Here is a 21,967-nt window from a genome sequence, read left to right on the forward strand (position 1 = left end):
TTTGTGATTACTTGACACTAACCCTCTCTTTCTCTCAAAGGTAGTTGTCTAGCTTTTGTTGAAACCATTAACTTTGTTTTGTCATCTATTGTAATATTGCTCCTGTATGACATATCGTTTTTTGCTCCCTAAACTTTTGAAAGTCTCTTAAGATGAAAGCGTCTGCTAAATGACTAAATGTAAATGTAACAAATTATTTTATGGTATTATCATTTAAGAAGAATGTCTTCACTGAAATAAGGGAGAAATTCTGCTCAGAATATCACGTAGCACACTTTCTTCACCAGATGGCAGCACAATGACGTTGAGATCGACAGCCTGATGTTCATCTTACTACAGAAAGGCCAAGATTTTCCTATTTTTTAATTAATAGGTAATTGTGAATTGTTGATTTTTTATTTATTTAGGGTTTATGTCCTTATTTTAAATGTTTAAAGCGAGTAGTGTAGCCTACTGCGCAGGATGAGATTTCCACCTGCTGTCCATCACACTCTTAAAGTGACTGAAAAACCAGACTGAAGTCTGAACATAGCCGTATTGCTACACCTCCAAATTCTATGGCAAGTGCCCTTGACTTTATTAGATATGTGTCACAATGGTTTCTCATGGAAAAGAGAAAAGCGAAGGGAAGGACATTTGGCATGAGATGGAGAAAGAAAGAGAGAGGGGGATCATCCCTCCGACGGCCACCGTTGTAGGCCTACCGTGATAATTGGATTCTCCTTGTATGAATACAGACATATTCACGGCTTTGTTCGTATAAAGATTACCATTATTTCACAGGAAGTAAAGCGTTATGAATATGAAATGGAGGCACGGTGGTGATTCCAATGTTACGACGTCAATCGTCCACGAGCCGAGTTCATCGGACCACCTCGAGGGCTACTGAGATGCAAACCTGCTCAGCTGAATGAAAGTATAGCACATATCCACTTGACATGTGAAAGGCAAGATGTCTGATGAATTAAAAAAAGTACAAAAAATGTATGCTGATGGATATTTGCATAAATAATAAATATAAGTACCCATCCACTTATAAACAGACTACATATCCATTAGGTCAAAAGTAAATATTTTCATCACAACTTCACGTTTCTTACAACATGTGCAAACCAGCATGCATTAATCTTTTGATCCTTCAGATACACAAACATTGAAAATAAATACACAAAGTAAGATAAGACTTGGTATTGTTTCTATCTGTCTTTCAGAGACTGGCCTTATCTTTGCAGCAAATGCAGTGGTTTCCATGGGGACGCACAGCCACTCTACTCTTCAAAAGCAGGCCAAGCAGAGGTAGAGGGCCCCTTTGTGTTGGAGAGGAAAGCGTGGAACAACGCTGGGCAGATGAAAGCCCTGCTACCCTTATGGCCAATCATAATTTAGTCATCAACGCAGGAGCACACAACCCAAATAGAGGGAGAAAACACAAACAGGAAAAAGGAGAGATGAGTAGGTCAAGATATGAGCAAGAGAGAGATGAGAGACTGGCAGGAGTATACAGTTAAAAAAAGAACAGTTTCGTTTTTATAGTGATGATCAATTCTATGTGGTGCAGTTTGTGCTGGCATGATAGGAACGATGGAGTTAATTATTACAATTCTAAAAAAAAAACTTGTATATCACTTTATACATATTTTGTTTGTTATCAAGACCCGATTTAAACCAGATATGATTTATTCTTGAACTAAAAACTATGCTACATTTATTGTTTTGGCATTTTTGGAGAATCTGTTAAAAAATCTGAGGCCCACGTAACTCGCACATTTGAGGGTCAACAATATTGTTAAAATATTTGACCACACTTCTAGTAATGACAACTATTTCGTTTAAAAAACGTATTTCTGTATATAAATTGCTCGTCTTCAAAAAATACATTCCAAAAGGTCGCAAAAATTTTAAGCTAAATATATATTTTTTATAGCAGCCATAATTTTGTCCAAGTAATCCCTCATGATCTCTCCTCCCTGTACATGTCCCAGCGTCCTGTCCAATTGCTGACTCTCTTAATTGACTCAGAAAAACACGAGGGGGAGAGAAACGCTGAGTTTCTGGAGCAGATAACCATTCAGCATGGGTTCAGATGAGGGTCTATGTAGGTCATGCACAATATGGCGCCCACAAGTTTACAGCTGGGGCTCGCACTGCTATTATCCCACAACAATATCGCAGAGAGGAACTTATTTAAGCCCATTAGCCCACCGCCCCTCCTCCTTCATTAACGTACCCTTTCTTTAGACAAGCCAAGACAATGAGCTCTCAGAAAGGGTAGAGAGGGGGAGCCGAGGAGAACTGGAGTGGAGGTCGCAGGTTTAGCCCAGAACCCACGATAATTACTGTGTTTCTGTCTGTGGCCTGAAAAAGACTTTAATAATGTTTCTTTTTCGGCAGGGACCCGAACAATAGATACACGGCCGGCTTAAGAAGGGCAAGCTTTTGGCTATTAACCAAGATCTCGTCTCTGCCACTCACGCCGAACCTCTTAGCTTCATTATCGAATGAAGTCTTAATGTCGGCCACAATTTGCACATTAAGTATGCATAGTTCTTTTATGCATTTACACTTCTTTTGGGAGAATTTGTATGCCATTTCAGTCCAGGTCTGAGTGGGTTGCTAATTATATGTACAGTTTGGGGGATGTTGCTTTGAGTATGTGTGGACAAGTTTGACTGGACAAGGGCAAATTTCCTCACAAATAGGCTACAGTGAGTAATAATGAGTACAATGATTCATTTATAGGTGGTCTTAATTGGTCAAAAAGACAAACAAACATTCATGAATTCGCCAACTCATACTGATTTAAATGTAAGGTTACAATGTATGTGTGAGGGTTAAGATTAAGGGTAGGGAAAGAAAATATTTTCTAACAATAAAAGAAACAATTGAAGTCAATGTCTTAACCAATATACAGTGTGTGTGTCTGTGTTTGTGTGTGTGTGTGAGAGAGAGATTTTACACACACTGACCTACTCCTATCATAATTTATTTAGTTTATGTGTCAATGCTATGTTTCCTAATGGAGACTTGAAAACATCTTGTTTAAAAGCCTCTAATGTTGTACACGAGGAACGTAGTCAATGCAGTATTTGTCAAATCATAGAAAGAAATTGTATGATAGAAAATTACACAACAAATGAAGACAGAACAGTTCGGAATAGTCTTTTGTTAAAGACTATAGCACCAAGGATTACACACAATAAACGCTAGACTAGAAAAGGAAATGAATCATCCTCATCCGACCTTCAGCAGATGTCCCTCACAAAAACAACCCTGATTTAACGTTAGTGCCCTGTAGAAAAACTAACGCAATAATTGTCACATTATACAAATACATACATTGTAAAAATTATACTTTGAGGTACTTCGAATATCGTGTTTCTTTGCCAAATGCATTACTACAGCCGGAACCATTTCTCTCCGGAAATTGTTTCACTCGGTGACGGAACTGAATTTGACAAATGGTAAACAGAATCGGGTGAGTCATTTTTACACACAAATAAAGGACCAATCCCTCTATTCATGCTCTTATGTTATAATAAAGTGCACATTGACTCCTCGCTGTTAAGAATATTTTTCGTAGACCATTATTTTGGTTGTAAATTAAACACAATGGGGTGACACAAATGTCATTGGGAGAGGATGTAGCGGTGTGCTAACTAGCATCATGTTATGAAGTCATCGGATGAATTTGATAACACAGCGAGTGTTAGGGGGAGTTTAATCACCATTTCTCAATGGGATAAGCAACACTTGATATTGTAGTCTGCACTCGTATCGCTATATTAGATTTATTGCCTGCAGTTTATTTGATATGTGTGTATGATATTTAGCTGCACATTGATGTAGTGTCACTCTGCCTTAAGTTGTTCAATCAAATTATTCGTGATATAGGAAGGAATTTGTGTCTGCCTTTATGTTTTCTTTTTGACCTTCGACGTTTACCTTTTTGCGCTAACTACAAAGGATCATTTATGTTTAATGTTCCACATGGTGATGTATTATCACCTCTTTGATGATGTCACTTTATGTACCTGGAGCATGATGATGAATTAGTGATCGTTTGTTCTTTACAGTATGTTTGAAATAGATTAAACATTATTTATTGCTACGTTAGCACATCACACAGAATATAGCATTATGTTATATACAGCATCATAACAATGAAAGTACTACGCCTATATTGCACGTTTTATAAAATGGCATCTAGGGGCAATGCATCTCCTCACTACCGCTTTCACTTGTTCATGTGTTCTGTGTTCACGCGTTCTTCTACTAGACCACAAAATTGCTGTGTCAGTGCTGTGAACTGATGCTTGTTGTTGAAACAGACTGACAGAGGAGGGCCTTTACATAATTTTTCTTCATTTGTCTTCTAAAAACATCACTTACTTGGGTTTTTACTATAGCAGCATGACATGGGTTGATCTAAGCTCTTTAAAATTCTCCCCCAACATTTTTAAGTTTTTTGTTCAGAAATCCATTCTCAAATTCACAATTTGTCTTTTTGTTGTTCTCGGTATCTGTCTGTCATTCCACTTCTTTTACCACGGGTCTGATGAGTCTCTGTTCTGAGATGATGTAATGGTCTCTCAATAATTGATGCTTTAAAGACAGTAAAATACCCTGAGCCAGAGCACAAAGGAACACAGGAAATCAATGTTAGTGTGAGAGGAGGTATGACAGAGTAAGATGAGGAGAGGCTGCGTAATATTGTTGAACGAAACAGAAACAAGTCATGCTCACGTAGAGACACACCCCGAGCTAGAAACTTCCACTGATGATGTTGGGTTGTCTGTGTGCCCAATGGTCAGAAACGCACAGTGGTAAGTTAAGACGGCAGGTATTAACGTGAAATGACAGCGTTGTTGTATGGGTGTTGTGAGTGTAAAAACAGTTAAAGGTAAGTGGAGTTCAGTTACCAAGTAAGTTATATCTGTATATCAGAATCGGATACTGTTTTATCTGAATTTCAGGCCAGCATTGCTGGTCTTACACTATGTAAAGTGTTTTAAATGAGTCGCTTCCATTTTATTTCATTTTATTTAGTTCCCATTTTTAGGGAACTGTTTTTTGGACATGGAAAAGCAATGTACTTTTTAAGTGTTTAAATACTGTGATTTCAAAGTCGACAAGAACTTTTTAATACTTTTTAACTATTTTCAAAACCTGGTGACAAACATAAAGGGTGACAATGATTTACTGTATGGAAAAAATTAAAATCATGAAATATGGAGATACTAGTTTGACAGTATTGATATTCTCCTCTCTTATCACCTGTCAATGATGTCACTCTTGTGCCTACTGACAGTCTTGTTCTTTCCTTTCTCTTTTGTCTGAATTCAGGATGTTGAGCCCTGGGGAAGGACGTTCTGGTGCCACATTGCATTTATCAGTCACTGGATTACTGCCTCACTGACTGCAGTGATTGAATTGAGGCGCTGCTCTGAATAATAAGCAACACCTGTTTGAGACAGCTTTATATCTGCACTTGGGTTTTGCCCGATTCACCTTGCCCAGTGCTGATACTGATAGCTGGCATAGTAATCGGTCTCATTAGATACTTGATTAACATTGTTGGCTCATCAACTGACACTCCTGGACGGAGTTCAGGCCTTTGTGGACCATCTGTTTATCTACCATTTCTCTTGGGTCCAGACAGCAGATGTTCCGTCTGTGGTGCCTTGAGGCTTGTCGATCCAGTTCTTCCTGTGCCTGCGCACGTAAGGAACCCGTCCGCCTGCTCTACCCCAACGCCTCCGTGTCAGCAAAACTGTGGAGGTGATGGAGGGTCTGGAGGTTGAGGACATTAGCCCCGCCCTCGAGGCCACTGAGGATTACCTGCATTGCCTTGATGACAACCAAGGAGATGGCCAGGTACAGACACAGAAACTTAAAGAGGGGTCTACCTTGGATAAGCTGAACTCCAGCGGCGTGTGGGGACTGCTGACGGAAAAGCGATCTGACATATCACCTGGCAACATGGCCTGGGCCGAGCAGACGTCCTTTCACATTCTGGGCCTAAGACATGGAAAAAGGAACCGGGCACGATCCACCAACGATTTGGCAGCTCATGCCAAAGAGACAAACTCTACTACCACAACATCCAGTGGGGGCTTCAAACGTGGCCACAACCGCTCGCGTTCAGATGTTAACTACCGCAGTTACACAGATAACGGCATGCCGGCTATTGACAAAAATACACTCAAGAACATGGCGCTGAACGACTACATGGATGGTAAGATTCCAACCTTTGTCTTTAAGCAAAAAACAGAGTTGTGTTCTTTGAACATTTAATTTGAAATGGTATGTTAAATGCACGGTATAAATATCTTGTTGCTTCAAAACCGGAATGTCTATACAGGGCTGTAACATTGTGTGACAAGATTATAGAGTTTTTTCTATCCACAAATAAAAATACTGCTTAATCCCATATAACAACAGCCAGAAAGAACATATTTGTCGGGTGTGATAAACAGCACTGAGGTTTCGAGAAATGTTTAGTCTGGAGGGAGGGGAAGTTTCATTTGTACTGATGAATTCCTTACAATGATTTCAATTTAAAAACCTGTGTCATTTCATAAATTTGCTTATCCAATATAAATTGTCACTACATTTTCAACATATTAATATCCAGTGCAGTCTAGTTTAATTCTGTATTAACTAATTTATATAGACTTTGATTTACCTCAACATCTAGAACTAAATCAATCCAAGATTCTGCATGTCAGCAGGTGAGAGCAATCCTCCTGGCTTTTCTTGCTCGTGTTAAAATACTAATAGAGCAAATTGTTAATTACTGCACAATGTGCCAAAGGGAATGTGGAAAGAGGCACACGTTTCATGCTAGAATGCACTGTTTCTTTATTGAGTAAGATTGAAAAGAGCTGAATGTTAGGTGACGTTAAGATATTGGCAATCCAGCCAGTTTCTAATGCTGATAGATGTACTGATTAAGACCTGAGAAATCCATACACCCTTCACGACATTACTCTCACTGTTTGTGCTATGCTTCACTTGTCTCTCTAGTTCATTAAAACAGTCCATTTTAATATGGTTGGCCAGGCTTGATTATTTTCAAAATCAGGTTTCGCCCATAGATTTATCCTGCCTTCATCTTCAGGTTTTATTCTAAGTCTAGTTTATTTTAGAATATCAGCTTTCTGTATTGTATTTTGTTGCTCACAGTGAGAACTTAGAAAGTTCCTGGGGGAGCCAGGATGGCCTTTAAGTGTAGAGTTTTTCCAAGACATTTAGCAGTGAAAGTGTTGTGAGTACCTTGCAATGCACCGGTCACCTTTCCAGGGTAGCCTGTATGCTGCCTGTTACACAGGATGCTAGGATAGGCTACAGCCCTCCTGTGACCCTGCATAGGATGCAGGTTTGAACAATGGATTGATGATTTTGTTACCTTCTGGAACCTTAAAGGGACAATTTACCCCAAAATAATCACTATTTACTCACACTTAAGTTGTTCCAAATCTTTATTAATTACTTGGTTCTGATAAACACAGAGAACAATTTTTGGAAGAATGCTTGTAACCAAATAGTGCTTGTCCACCATTGACTACCATAGTATCAAAATTGCTTTAAAGATTTTTATTCTGTTGAAGACAAAAGAAGATATTTTAAAGAATGTAGGAAAGCAGTTCTGAGCTACTTCTGACTAACATTGTAATTTTTTCATACTATGGTAGTCAATAGTGGCCATCAGAACCAAAACAAATGATTCAAATTCGGAATAACTCGAGAGTTCGTAAATGTTGAGAAAATTTATATTTTTGGGTGAACTGATTCTTTAAAAGCATTTCAAAAGGGAAGCTGTGGCCTACTTAAGAAAATTATGTCAAGTCACTTCATTTTTTTAAATAGCTTTAATTGGGCAAGTTTGTCCTCTGTTTTATTTTTGTCGGTCTGTCAGAGCATCAGGCACGGAATGGGCGGAGCTATGTGTACCGACCCGAACACAGAACTTACAGAGTGTAATTGTAGCCTATGATGCAGCACAGGTAGCATCCGTCCGATTAAGTGTTGTTTTACCACGGAAATCATTTTGAGATATTATTTTAAATTAAAAAAACTACAAAGTGTTGCTTTAAATTGTAACATGTGCAGAGACTATACTCTTAACATTTCTACTGTGTTTATCATGACAACCGTAATGATGTGACTTCCATGAGAGGACCGCTTTCTGTGTTTGATTACAGCCCTATGGATGACTCAGTATTACAGAGTGATATTTAGTAGAGATGTGGCTGTGTTGATGGTTTATTAGAATGTCAGTCTGATTGCAGCTGTGCACTGTGAGGTCTCCATGTGCCAGACTGAGATCAGTCCTTGAGACAAGCAGTCACAATGATATGTGCCCCCAATCTGCAACATATTTATTGGCACTCAAGCAGAACTTTGTTATTATTGGTCGAATAGTTTTACAAGTTCATCATCACTAATACGATGGAGATGTACGGCAGGCGCAATCATAGTAAATCTTTCTGGGAAAACTGCAAAGACAATACAGATTAGGGTCAGCTTGAAGTATTTGGATTGGTGTTGTTTCTGCATCCTCATTTGCCCTTCCCTTTTAGACTTGAAGAGGTGTGAGTCTTCCCTTCTTACTGTTTTCCTCATGTCCATCCATGAGTGTTTTGTCAGTTGGGAGTACCAGCTTTATGTACAGTGTTCTCATCCAACAAGTCTTTTAGCAACTTGCAGATGGCAAGTTTTCAAACGTACAAGCTCTGGAAGCACACTGGCCTTGCACCAGCTCACTAATTGGGTCATGTCAGCACGCCTCACATCCGCTCTGCCGTGAAATTAGTAGTGACTTTCCAGAGCTGCAAGCTACGTGTCTTTGAAGCCCTCAGAGCGCAAGGAGCCCCCAACCATCCGCAGTAACTCTTTAGAGGAGTGTTTGCGGGCTTCCCTTGAAACGACCCAAATTAACCCAACCAACAGACCTACAGTTAACAACACAAAAGGGAGGGGACTGCCCATTATAAGTTACAGATGTAAGAAGGTGCAGTTTTTACTGGTACATGATAGATAAGACTTAAAGAAAACAATCCGTGGGCATTTACTGTTACTTTAGCCTCCTCCTGGCCTCAGGCTAGACTTGGCATTCTCGGGCACCCAGCAGGTTCCAGAGGGTTAAGAGGGAAACGGGCCGTTTCCAGCTAAGGGTGTTTTGAACTAAGAGAGGAAAAGAGATAAAGGAGGGAGTGAGTGAAAAAAACAGACGGAGAAAGGAAGGACTGAAAAGGAGTGTCAAAGATTAACGGCTACATTTTGCCGTTTTGTTTAAACAGTAGTCCAGAACACAATAATGGATCTTCCTGCTGTGTGGTGATTGGCCAGACCACTATCACGATGATGCACAATGGCAGCCCTCACTCAGTCCCTCAGATAACATATGAAAGCGTTTTATTTATTTATTTTATTTTATTTTGACAAGAAATGAAAATCACATTTTCTTAAACTGCAGTATGTTTTTGAAGCTAAAGATGCTCTTTCTCACTTTTTTGTCTGTAGCTCATAAGGAGAGCAGCCCTAGTCTGGTGAAGCAGGGAATGTTGGAGCAGCGAGAGGGACCTTGGGGCCGCTGGAGTACATGTCACGTCGAGCTTACACCCTGCGAGCTACGTCTCTACAGCCTGGACAGCAGCGGTAACCAACAGTTATGTGCCGCCCTCTCTCTATCTCACTGCCAAGGGGTGAGCGCACCCCAAACCCAAGATGGACGTGTGCTTCAAGCTGTCTTCTTCAACAGTACCCGTGTGCAGTTACGCGCACCCTGCCAGTGGGAGGCAATGGAGTGGCGCAGAGTCCTCTGGGAACGCGTCTTGGCTGCACGTCCAGCTCATCGTAAAGGCGAACCGGCTTGTGCCACCTCTCCTACCCCCCACGGTCCCGACGCAGCATCTGTGCCAATCCCTCGGCCGTTGATTCGTCCCACGGCCCTACCGCTGTTCACCCAGCATTGTGCTGATGTGCTCAAGGCTGGCCTTCTGCACCAACTCACCGACCTCAATAACTGGAGGGCCTTTACATTCGTGCTGAGCCGCACAGAACTGCAGGCCTTTCCAACTGAAGGGAGGGGTCCTGTGTCGGAGCCTGTGCTGCGGTACCCGTTGGCTTCCTGTCTGACTGTGCAGAGGGATGAGGAAGACGGTGGAACCAACTCTCGCTTCCAGGCTGTCTTTCCTGATGATGTGCTACGCTTACGGGCGGAGAGCGAGCTCAAAGCCCAGGATTGGGTGGAGGCCTTGCGGACAGCTGTGACAACTCAGCGACCTCAGAGGGAGAATAATCAGTCGGGTCCCACGGGAGTGCTGATGAGGAGGAAGCCACCCAGGGAACGGCGACATCGGGAGGCCCAAAGAGCAAAACGCCAGTCCGTCACCACAAGCTTTCTCAGCATCCTTACCTGTCTGGCTATAGAGAAGGGCCTTACTGCTCAGGGCTTCCGATGTGCAGGTGAACACATCTTTACAATAGACTTTGGTTTACAATATAGCTATCAATAGATTCAATTGTAAATCTTTTTTTAAATGATATTATAATGAACTGCATTTATCAGGAGAGACATATAATCTAAGTTAAAGGGATAGTTCACCCAAACATTTAAATTCTGTCATGAATTACTCACCCTCAAGTTGTTCCAAAGCTGTATGCATATCTTTGTTTTGTTAAACACAGAGAACAATATTTGGAAGAATGTCAGCTAGTGACAGTTGAGGGGCATCATTGATTACCATATTAAAATGGTAGTGTAAGGTCTACTAACTTTTAGGTTTGCTTGCCTAAATTCCTCAAAATATATTTTGTGTTAAACAGAACAAATCTATATTTTTTCCTACTATGGTAGTCAGTGATGCCCCAGAAATGTCAGTTGTTAACATTTTTCCAAATTTCTTTCTTTGTGTTCAACTGAACAAAGAAATTTATACAGGTTTCAGAACAATCTAAGGTTGAATAATGTTTTCTGTGAACTATCCGTTTAAGATGACAGGTTCAAGACTGCAAACTCTTTTAGTTTTTCTTTCTCAATTGGTTATATTTATATGAAGTTTACCTTTGCATGAGTCAAGCTTTCCTAACCCTAAGAGTTTTCACTCTTACAGAACTGTTGTTTCAAACCAAATGCCAGTCTATTCAACATATGCCATATCATATCATTACTAAAATAAACAAGCATCCATTTTGCAGTGCCAACTCCTGTCGGATGTCTGTAATTTTAGGACATGAACTATTTCTTGCCATATGCTGTTTGTCTCATGAGTCCACGCTTTTCACAGTTCCAGTTTTCACAGTCAAGGTAGTATATTTAAGGAGTTACACTTATGTCATTTTTGGTGTTAATTCTCAGTCATTTTTTCATAAGGTGTGAAATTTCCACCCAATAAAAGGGTATGAATGAAACACTTTCCACCTTGGTTGTAACAACCAGCTTTTTAATGCAGGATATTTGAAAGCCTCACCGCACAAGGACAGCAGGCACCTGACGATAATTGGCCCATGTAAAGCGGTAAAAATCCCCTTTTAGAATCAAAGGCTTCCTGGATGCTGCGATCTGCACGGAAGCTAATTGTTTGATTCAGGGCCACGAAATAGATTTTTTGAATGGGACGTGTCGACCTAAAAAGAACAGAACAGCTGGGTACATCCCGGCTCCAGGCCGCCCCCCCCCCACTCTTTCTCTCTCTTTCCTCATTTCACTCATAAAATTAGTAGGTATTAGTTTTTATTGACTGTGTTTACTCCTTGACTTGTTGGGTTTTTTAAATTTTGTCTTTCTTTTCCTGTCTTTTACTCTGTGATGGATTATTTTTTTCTGTAATACGATTCATTTGTGTGGCCCTGGCTTCCAGTGAGCTGATTTTTGGGGATACTCCAAGTTTTGAAACACTTACTCATTCTTCATTTGTATATTTTTCCTTATTTTAGAATAAAAGTAAACTCAACGGAACTATGAGATTACTGTAACCATAGGAATTATGTTGTCTATAAGCATCCAAAAGAAATTTTAACTTTTACTTTTCTACTGAACAAAAATGTCACTTTGAAACACTGTTATTTTGTGTACAAGTACTTTAAAACATTTAACCCTTTATTTTTTTTTATCTAGGGACATATTTTCTTTTGGTTAGGAAAATTTTGTCTTTTATTTAGGAACATTTAGGAACAAACCCTCAAAACCGTGACAGTGAAGTTCAGATCTATTGAAAACAAAGAATATTGACATATAAGTTGTAAATGTACAATAAGAAGAGAAAAATAGCACTAAGTACTGCTGATGCCTCTTATTTAAAATAAACACAGTTTTTAGTCAAAATAAAAGCAAATATATGCCATTTAGTATAATACAAATTGCAATATGTTTAAGTTTCCCACTGGATCCCTGTATAATGTTATACAAACTTGTGGCAACATTCAATGCATTAGTACAGTGGTTCTCAAACTTTTTTGCTTAAGTACCCCTTTTTATGACTTTTTCAAGCCAAGTACCTCTTGACCAGACCGCAACATTTTGCATTAAAATACAGTGAAATGAGAGTCAGACATGTATTATATCTGATGCCCCCAAGCAGCTTTATTGCTTATAAACATTTCTGTATGTAGCTTTACGCAACTATGTAAATCTCTTAAGTATTATGCATAACAGTTGAAGGTAAATCAGTGTTTTTCAGTTCAGGAATCATTTGTTTTTACATTTAACCGCAACCTCTCCTAACTTGCATTATTTCGCACCCAGACACTACTCCTGATTCCGGGTCCAGGTCTCAAAAAATAACTCTTATAAATTGAAATGCGTTTTAAATGTATTTATACATTTTTTCATGCATATTTGTGTAGTCTTATTTCATATAACAATACTGTTATCATAATTTATTGTCTCATTGATTTTCATTATTTATTCCTAAATTTCAGTTTCTCTCACGTACCCCCTGCAGTACCCCTGGGGGTACACGTACCCCCATTTGGGAACCACTGCATTAGTACATGCGATTGTAATCTTAATGTATTATTAGTAAAAGTATGACTTACTATACTTATCGGGCGTATATCTAAAAACGCACACTTTGTCATTTAGCTTAAACAGGCGTATGATCAAACAAATTTTCAGCAGCAATGTTCACTAATTTCAAGAAATCCTACACACATAACATCTATCTCAACATTAAACACAACAATTCAACCATATCATGTGTGAGTTTCATCAACTTATCAATGATATTTACGTATTAATAGGAGTGGGTAGGAGCGCAGATCCGTGTTTCACAATAACGCTGAAGTTTGAAACGCCCCGTCAGCTTCTGATTGGTCGCTATTAGTGAAGTAGACTAATCTCTATTGATTAACTGGGAGACATCCATGCGCTTACACAAGCTCACGGGAGGCATGGAAACATTGTTGTGATTGGTTGATTAAGTTATCAAATATGGTAACCTTCCCAATAAAGGGTTCGTAAACCTTCAGATTGAAAAAAATTATTTGATTATGAGAAGCATTTCAATCAAGTATTTCACTTGAACTTCAGTGAACAAAAAATAGTAATTCTTGCAATCTGTGTATTTTATGTCTGTTTACACATGTTAGGATGGGCTCTCCGTTTGCAATCGCCTTCCGCGGGGAGGCCCTTAGAATCGTCCTCACCTTACCCTCATGGCCCCTTGACTTTCACATCACTCTGTTTGCTTAGTCCCACCTCTCAGCGGTATAGTTTGCTCTATCCCATCTCACATGAAAACTCAGCTGATCAACATGAAGTGAGCATTTTATTCAAACAGTTAGACCTGCCGAAATACAAGATTTAGTTTGGCCTGAAAAGATGCTAAGAGAATTCACATCCAGGGACTTACATAGATATTTTGGTATGTAACAAGCCTTTATTTGAAGGGCTACATACTAAAAACACCAATGCGTATAGTCCTTGTTTGACCTAATTATGTCATCCATTTTAAGAAGACGCATTTTCCTATCTCTCTCAAGCACACGCACACTCCTTTTCTCAAGCCAATCACATAGTTTGCATAAACCGTATCTTGCAGCGTGAGCTTTCTTTTTCACACACCGCCACCAAAGTACCCTGTAGAGTATACAAGGACGGCAGATCAAATAGGAAGATCCAGCTGTAGGTGGGACAAAAGAGCGGAGATAGGGCAGTGCAAGGTCAGGGGGAGAGAATGGGGACCAAAGGACTGCTGTTTACATCAAAAAGATGGGCAGCGCATCTGTCTCAAGCAAGCACGCACGTATGAGCACACTTACAAACGCACAACCTTACGCCTGCCCCTCATGCCATCTTTTTGGGAGTGGAGTGTTAGCTTGAATAGGATACATCAAAGCTGACTAAGGTCTTGTTGTCTTTCGCTTATTGGGCTGCAAAGGCCCACCCTGGGATGCTTGTCCCACAGAACTCGGCGGCCAGTTGAAAGTGGCTTGAGTTGAAGGCTTCGCTGCAAGAAAAACGTGGCGACCTTCTTTAGGGCAGAAACGCCTATTCTACCAGGAGACCATTGAATGAGTCCACCCACTCCAATTCTCTTTTTCTTGCAAATAGTTGCCGTTTAAGGGCAACGGGGTGCTGCTAAAAATGAAAGAGGGAAACCTTGGGGATAGTTCGGGACTGAACACATCAAACGGCTCTTATTTGGCAACGTTCTTTGTCTTTCCCACACTCCCAGGTTGGCCCGTTCTATTTGTGAGGAACATGTTCTTCCTCTGCTAGATTTGTTTTTTTCTTTTGACACATCAGAGGGTTCAGTTGGCTGAATTGCAGATTGGTTTGTTCAATGTCATCCCTTTTGGCATACAGTGGCTATTTTCTGAGCTGTCTGTCTAGCTGTGATGTGCAAACTCACACCTTGTGTATTTGTACGTATGTGGGAACTCATGCTTTGGGCTCTACTTTGCTGGCCTGGGCTTTATTGTCCACAATACACAGACGCATCCAGCTCCTTCCCAGAAGTGACAGGCTCTTTGGCTACTGACCAGAACCTGTCTAGTCCAATAGGCTCTATGGGGATAGATTACACATTTACCTACAACTGTAGTCAAATCCTCTTTGGCTAATGTGGTGTCTTCTAAACGGAGTCTGTCTGCTAAAGCTTCCGGAAGTGTGATTGAATCTCGCCCTTTTCACATTGTACTCCGTATGTTACTCTTAATTCCATACCTTGTGTTTATTGCAGTGAATATCAAATGTGTTTGCGCTGCAATAAAAAAACGTAATATTCTGGTAGCTGGGGCGCCAGAAAAAATGTAAAATAGCATTTATGTATATAAAGTTCAGCGCTACATAAATTTATCATTGCCCTACCCGATGGGCTCTATTACATAGTCAAATTAAATTCCTTAATTGATTCACACTGTTAACTCTTTTACTTGTTCATAAAAAAGCACCCTGATTGGTCCGTTTACCGTTTACTTGAAACCATTTGCCTGTTTGCTTAAACACGGACAGTTTCACAGCATCCTTCAAATAAACTTGATTTGGGTAAATATGTATATACAGTTTATAGCATAGGGCCCTCTGTTTTTGTTACTTTTCTTCTTCAAATGTTTGGGAAAGACAATATATCAGATTTAGACTTGTTAATATAAGTTCATAGACATTTCAGTTCAGTTAAATAGAACCACAAGCATTTGTAGTGAGGATTGTAATTTTACATTAACATTTATGCATTTAGCAGACGCTTTTATCCAAACGCAACTTACATTGCTTTAACCTATACATTTATACTTAGTTATATGCAATCCCCTGGGATCGAACCCAAACCTTGCGTTGTTAACGCAATGCTCTTACCACTGAGCTACAGGAAAGCTCTGTATACATTTATATACAATTTATTGTTGATATTTGTTTTGAAAATGTGTTTGATTTATGTTTCAACTCCTATTCAGTTTTCTAAATAAAAATAGTCTTTATTTGGACTAGTTAAATTCATTTTTGGCCACCAAAATCTGAAGATTGCCTACCCAAAGTGAAATTAAGGATTTTGAAATTTGGCCAGCAACGAAGTTTTTGTTTTTCATGTTAATTTACACCCAACATGAACATTTGAGATTGATTTTCGTCAGTTTTTATCGCAATTCAGAAATATGTAAAAATGTAGTAAAATTACAGTTCAGGTATGTTTTTTACTGTTTACAACGTAGAAACATTTGAAAGTAAGTTGAATTAAGACAAACAATCTGTCCAGATTTTCAGTCACTGCATTACTTTCCTTCAATTTACGGACAACTTATGTTTTCCTTTTTTCTGAAAAACACGGCCACAACTAGATCTCTCTTAATAACAGTCTCCCCGGCAGTGCCCAGCCATGTGCTATTTTTGGTATAGGGTGGTATTTGCGGGCTTACGCTCTGCCTGTATGTTGATTACAAGGCAGCCCTGACACACGACACCCCGCTGCTCGGTCTGTGGTTCAGCCCAAATATCAGGCACCCATCAGCTGTGGCATGGGGGACACCACCTCTGACTTTTTATAGTCTGGGGTCCCTGCCCCTAAAAACCTCAAGTTTACATTGGCAGCCTAGTGCAGCGCATGATGCTAGCGCCTAACCTCAGCTAGAACAACCCATTACGTATTGGTTTGGAAATGAGTAGAGTGGATGTTCTTTTCTTGGTCAAGTATGGCAATGTACCTTGGCGTGCATGTCCAGGGTCTTATTCAAAGAATAACAATTTGACTTTTGTTTTGTCAGGCATGAACGGCAGCTAAAAATATGTGGCAGTTCTCTTTTAGAACCCTTTCTGGATGATAACATGTTTGAGCTAACATAGACCAAGTTGAATTGGTTGAGAAAGTGATGAAATTCAGCTTACAGTCAGGATGCACGTGTTACATAGCTGTATTAGAATTTTAAACTAACTCAATGCATCAAATGTAGACCTACAGCATTGTCTGGGCAAACTCTAATCTGTCTCCCTCCACATACATTTCTTCTGATAACATTCTACCTCCTTTATTTTGGAGACTGTGTTTTCGGGCTGTTTTTGTCCTCTCTATCATACCTCCCATCTTGTCCACATTTCTTCCTCTCTCTCTGAAGTGTATAGCTGATGATACGCTCCACCGAAAAGATTGTGCGGGTCTATATCCGTCTTTGCCTGTTCCTTTCCTTCTCTTTTCTTCTTTTTACATCCACACTGTCCTGGGTCTGGCCCTTGATGGTTTGGATAAGAGACACCTGCCATGTTCACAATTACCTGTTTGGGTTTCGTTTGGGATAAGCCCTTTGCTGTAGATGTCCTGTTGTGTTTGAAGACAACTTGAATAGACAAAGCGGTTTCAAGACAAATCTTCAGTTTTAAATGAGATCAGTATTTTACTGTTTTGCCTGTTGAGTACTACGTTTTTTTTTCTGTTGAGTTAAGACCTTTTGGGTTTTTTCTCGTAAATCAGCAGTTGCTTTATCTTATGTTGTAAACCTTGACACATCAGCACAATGTATGTTAACTCGATCACCTTCCACTAATGATTGTCCATTTTTAAAAGGGTCGTGCCCTCATCAGTAGATTAGGCGGTCATAAACTTTTTCCCTCACCAAGCCTGTGTGTGGTTTGGCAATCTCTAATGAGGGACTCAATCTTCCCTGTCACAGGTTTGATTTGTGTGTTTGTAGATGAGGTTCCTCCCTAATTTATTGTTGGTTTGTTTTTCAGGATGTCAAAGGCCAGTGGGTCTGTCACGCGGGAAGGCCAAAGTTTGCTCTTATAGCGGATGGTACTACTGCCCAAGTTGTCACCAGGACAATCTCTTTCTCATACCTGCTCGTCTGCTTCATAACTGGGATACTAACAAACACAAAGTATGTATTGAGACCTCTATTACTAGGTTTATATCTTCAATCAATAAAAGTGAAAAATGATTCAACACATTGTTTCTGTGGCTCAGGTGTCGAAGCAGGCTAAGGAGTTTTTGGAGTTTGTTTACGAGGAGCCATTGTTAGACATCCAGCAGTTGAATCCATGTCTGTATGAGCATTGCGAAGCTCTGGCGGCCGTTCTTAAACTGAGACAGCAGCTTCAGTCTCTCAGGGCTTACCTCTTCAGCTGCCGAGCCACAGTAGCGGAAGACCTCCGTCGCAGGTGAGTGATGTCACAGAGCAGGTAGAGAAACGTTCCAGAAGCCATGGCCATTTCTGTAGTCGTTCACTGTAAAAAATGTCAAGTTGTTTCAACTAATTATTTGACTTTCACTCAATTTCTGTCTCCAAAGTGTTTCTTGCATTGTTATATTTTAGTTGGCCCAAACTTGACTCAAACATTAAAAAGTATGTTTGCTCAACTAGTTTTATAGTTCATTCAACTAAAATGTTTTAAGATGTTTTTTTTTAACTACACTTTTAACTATTTTAACTTAGATTTATAATTTGATTATCATAACTTCACATCACATAAAAAAAGAAGACAATGAACACACAATCACCTTTATTTTTCAATAATCTGCATTTAGTCAAGTATACGCAGGGATATTGTAGATTAAATGGACCAGTCACAAACGTGCCAGAAGAAGTTCCTCAATAAACCATTTGGCTACTTGTTGTAGAAATAAAAAAACGATTTAGCTAGAAATGCATTTAAAATAATTTAAAATATTTGCTTATTGTTGCAACCAATTATTTTACGCCACATTGTAACATACACCGGAGTGGAATAACGGTCCGACCCTAAACACTACTCATCCCTTCTGGAAAAGCGCCATATGGAACTATCCCGTATTAAAACGCATGATTTTATCATATATGGGGATTATTAAATTTGTACACACAAATCTAAAACACACTGCAATAATGCATCTTTTGAAATTACTAACGTGCCTTTGATTTGTTTGAGCTCCTTCCCTCGAGATGCTTGTTACTGCTCACTTCTAAACACAACAAAACATTAAATACATTGTAAATTTTTTTGTTTCGATAAATTTGGTTAAAAAAAAATATTTAGTGCCAGTTACCTCAGGTGAAGCTTGCCTCTGCTGCATCCCACAACCCGTGAAATCAGGCACGTCGCATTGAAACAAATAAACGGTCGGTAATCCATCCTTTCGCGTAATTGAAAATTAACTATCCGTTTTAAAAATTAGTGATGCTCTTATGCATTTATTACCAAAATTAGGACATCCTATATTCATGTTAAGTTTACAAAATCATAAAAATAATGGTTATATTAAATTGTTGTGAACCACTTCACCTTCGCCTACGTAATGCTGTATTATCATATATTGGCGGGACTTATGTTTATTAGTCTATTCAACTTTAGCCACTCTGAATGTTTACTGAATTAGAAAATAAGTATTCATTATTTTGCAGGCTTAATATAACACATTGTCTCAACTAAGTCCAACCAAGAATATTAGTTTCACTGCGATATTTTTGCTCTTCCAATGTTTTATTAATTGCCGTTTTTACATTGTAGAAATGTCTACATTCTCAGTTGTTTCTACCCATGGTTGTGTGAAAGATGGTTAAATCCATCCGGTTGGGTTGATTTAACATTTCACTGTCTATATTTGAACCAAGAATTTGTAGATACATTCCAGCATTGTTTGGATTGGAAGGACTGGCCAAATTGATCTAAAAGAGTTCCTAAAAGTGGGTTTGCTTTACACCATTTAATAAACAAATAGAATAAAAAAGTTTTACTTGATTTTTTTGACTGATTTGTATAAGATACAAATATACCTGGAGCTTGAAAGTTCACTGGAAAGTTTTTTGAGAATGTAACAGCCTAAACATATGTACTGAAGGTTCTTGTTAAGAAATGCCAGTAATTAAAAAATATATATTATCATTTCTTTGTTCGAGACATCTAAGCACATTCTTGACAACATTGTGATAAAAAATTAGTGGTGGGCCGTTAACGGCGTTAACGCCGTTAACGCAGTGAGACTATTATCGCGCGTTAAAAAAAATGTTGCCGTTAATCTATTCTCAAAGTTGGGTTGGGAGCTGGGTCTATACTACGCAAGCTATGATGACTTTCACCTTGATATTTTAGCGCGGATGTATACCAGCTTAACTGCACTGTACGGGGCGAGAACGAGATTTTTCAACTCGCGTGATTCGAGTCATTCGCGGAAGCAGAAGCAGCCTCATGATCTCATAACCAGGGCTTCATTCGCGCGATTCGCGCAGCATGTAGGTCTATTGGCTCTTTTCATTAACATATAAATCACTCGCGCTTGAGGCGCCATTCGCGTTTGGTCTGAACACAACATAACGTTACTGTGAAATTACCGCATCAAACGTGACGTGCATGGATGCAGCTATGAAGCCGCCGGGTTTGCTTCAGGGAATATTAATTTGTAAGAAGCTTCCCAATAGAAACATCGACAAGACTAAGGTTGTTTGCACATTGTGCAATGCGGAATTGGTTTAAAAAAAAAAACTTTCTCTCAACAGGTAGTGGTCTAGCTTTAGTTGAAACCAGTAAATTTGTATTGGCACCTAATGTATTATGGCTCCTGTATGACATATCGCTTGTTGCTCCCTAACTCTTTGTAAATCGCTTTGGATAAAAGCGTCTGCTAAATGACTAAATGTAAATGTACTGTAGGAGCTCTTCCAGTCTCAAGTACCACCTAAACGGAAATCATCCCTTAGCTAATGCGGAAGTAAACACAAGTTCATCTTATTGAACATAATTTAATTTTCATCACCAATTATCATAGTAGAACAGCTTTCTCAAGCAGTTTGTGATGCATTTTGGAAACAGGAGATGAGCCCCTGGTCTAATGCGCCACCTGGCTTGAGAAACCCGTTGTCAAAGACTTACTTTTAGTCATTATTTGGGTAGCATACATATTCTGAATGCCTTCGGCAGAATTCAAATGAGCCATTTTAATCTAGATTAATCTAGATTAATCTTGGAATTAATCTAGATTAATCTAGATTAAAAAAATTAATCTATGCCCACCACTATAAAAAATCATATCAGTGCCTAAATTGGTCAACATTTTCCAGTTACTAGTTCAGCAGTTTCGGTTAAAGTGTTTGATTCTGGCCAGAATGGATCCACACTGAGCTTTTCCTTTTTCAGCGGTGCAGATTTGTAAACTGGGAGTGAAGGATTTGTAAAGCTGTTGATTTTCTTCCAAACAGGAAATCACCCATAACAAGTTGATTGAATAATGAGTGCCTCTAGGAGAAACTGCTTGTAATCGCTGCACTGTTTTTATAACAGCATCTGCTGCAATATTCCTTCGATTTAGGGTATGTTATTAAAGTGAATATTTGTGGATCTTGCAAGGCACATTAGAAGTGGAAGAAAATGAAAACATAATACTTAACGTCATTTGTGTAGACAGAAATGGAAACTCTTGTCCTGCCAATGTGTAAAGAACAGTGCAACTGGAAATTGTAACACAGCGTGACCCAAGCTTCTTTATAGACAAGAAAGCTGGAGTTAAAATACTTTTTTCACACACATAGTGAATTTTTAAACAGCATTTTAAGTAAAGCATTTGGTTTCTGGGAATGCAAATGAAATTCCTTAGGCAGATCTTCGGTGGATTCTTAAGGCCAGGTTCAGCGAGAATGTAAAGGAACTGTGTTTATCTGTAGTTCTTGGCACTAAAAGGCTTGTCTAGGTGATGAATGCTTCATGCTCTTACCAGGGTCAGTCTCATGTGTGGAAACCCTCTTAAACATTCACACCAGGAGAGAAGAAAGCCTGTACGGCTCTGTGATAAAGTATGACATAATGGAAAGCTACCACTGCATCCATTGACAGTTAATCATCAAGAAAGATAAATGTTTACTGATGTCAGGGTTAAGTATGAGTTTAGAAAGAGAAGCTACAGTTGGGTACAACAAACAGGGAGGTGGTTGAGCGTTTGATTACTGGGGTCTATTAGTTTTATAACTAATACAGGTATCTACGCAGGGCAAGTCCAGCGTGGACGTTTGGACGATTTTCAGTCAAAACTTGAAATATACATTCTCAGAGAATGTGTTTATTAGCAAT

General features: G+C 39.3%; 1 protein-coding gene across 5 annotated transcripts in view; it reads left to right on the forward strand.

The window, feature by feature from the left end:
• The first annotated feature begins 3,434 nt into the window (after positions 1 to 3,434).
• plekhm3 (pleckstrin homology domain containing, family M, member 3) overlaps positions 3,435 to 21,967 on the forward strand; it is a 40,044-nt gene continuing 21,511 nt past the window's right edge. For 4 of the 5 annotated variants that reach the window (XR_008907339.1, XM_056755336.1, XM_056755338.1 and 1 more), the window contains exons 1-4: positions 3,489 to 6,235; positions 9,526 to 10,470; positions 17,666 to 17,811; positions 17,898 to 18,091. Coding sequence is in view for 4 of the 5 variants with exons in the window: in XM_056755336.1 (XP_056611314.1) it covers positions 5,782 to 6,235; positions 9,526 to 10,470; positions 17,666 to 17,811; positions 17,898 to 18,091 (1,739 nt within the window). In the remaining variant the exon portion in view is untranslated. The other variant, XM_056755337.1, reaches the window with a different exon arrangement.

The sequence above is a fragment of the Triplophysa dalaica genome, chromosome 8 (genome assembly GCF_015846415.1).
Source record: "Triplophysa dalaica isolate WHDGS20190420 chromosome 8, ASM1584641v1, whole genome shotgun sequence".
In the NCBI taxonomy this organism is placed as follows: Eukaryota; Metazoa; Chordata; class Actinopteri; order Cypriniformes; family Nemacheilidae; genus Triplophysa; species Triplophysa dalaica.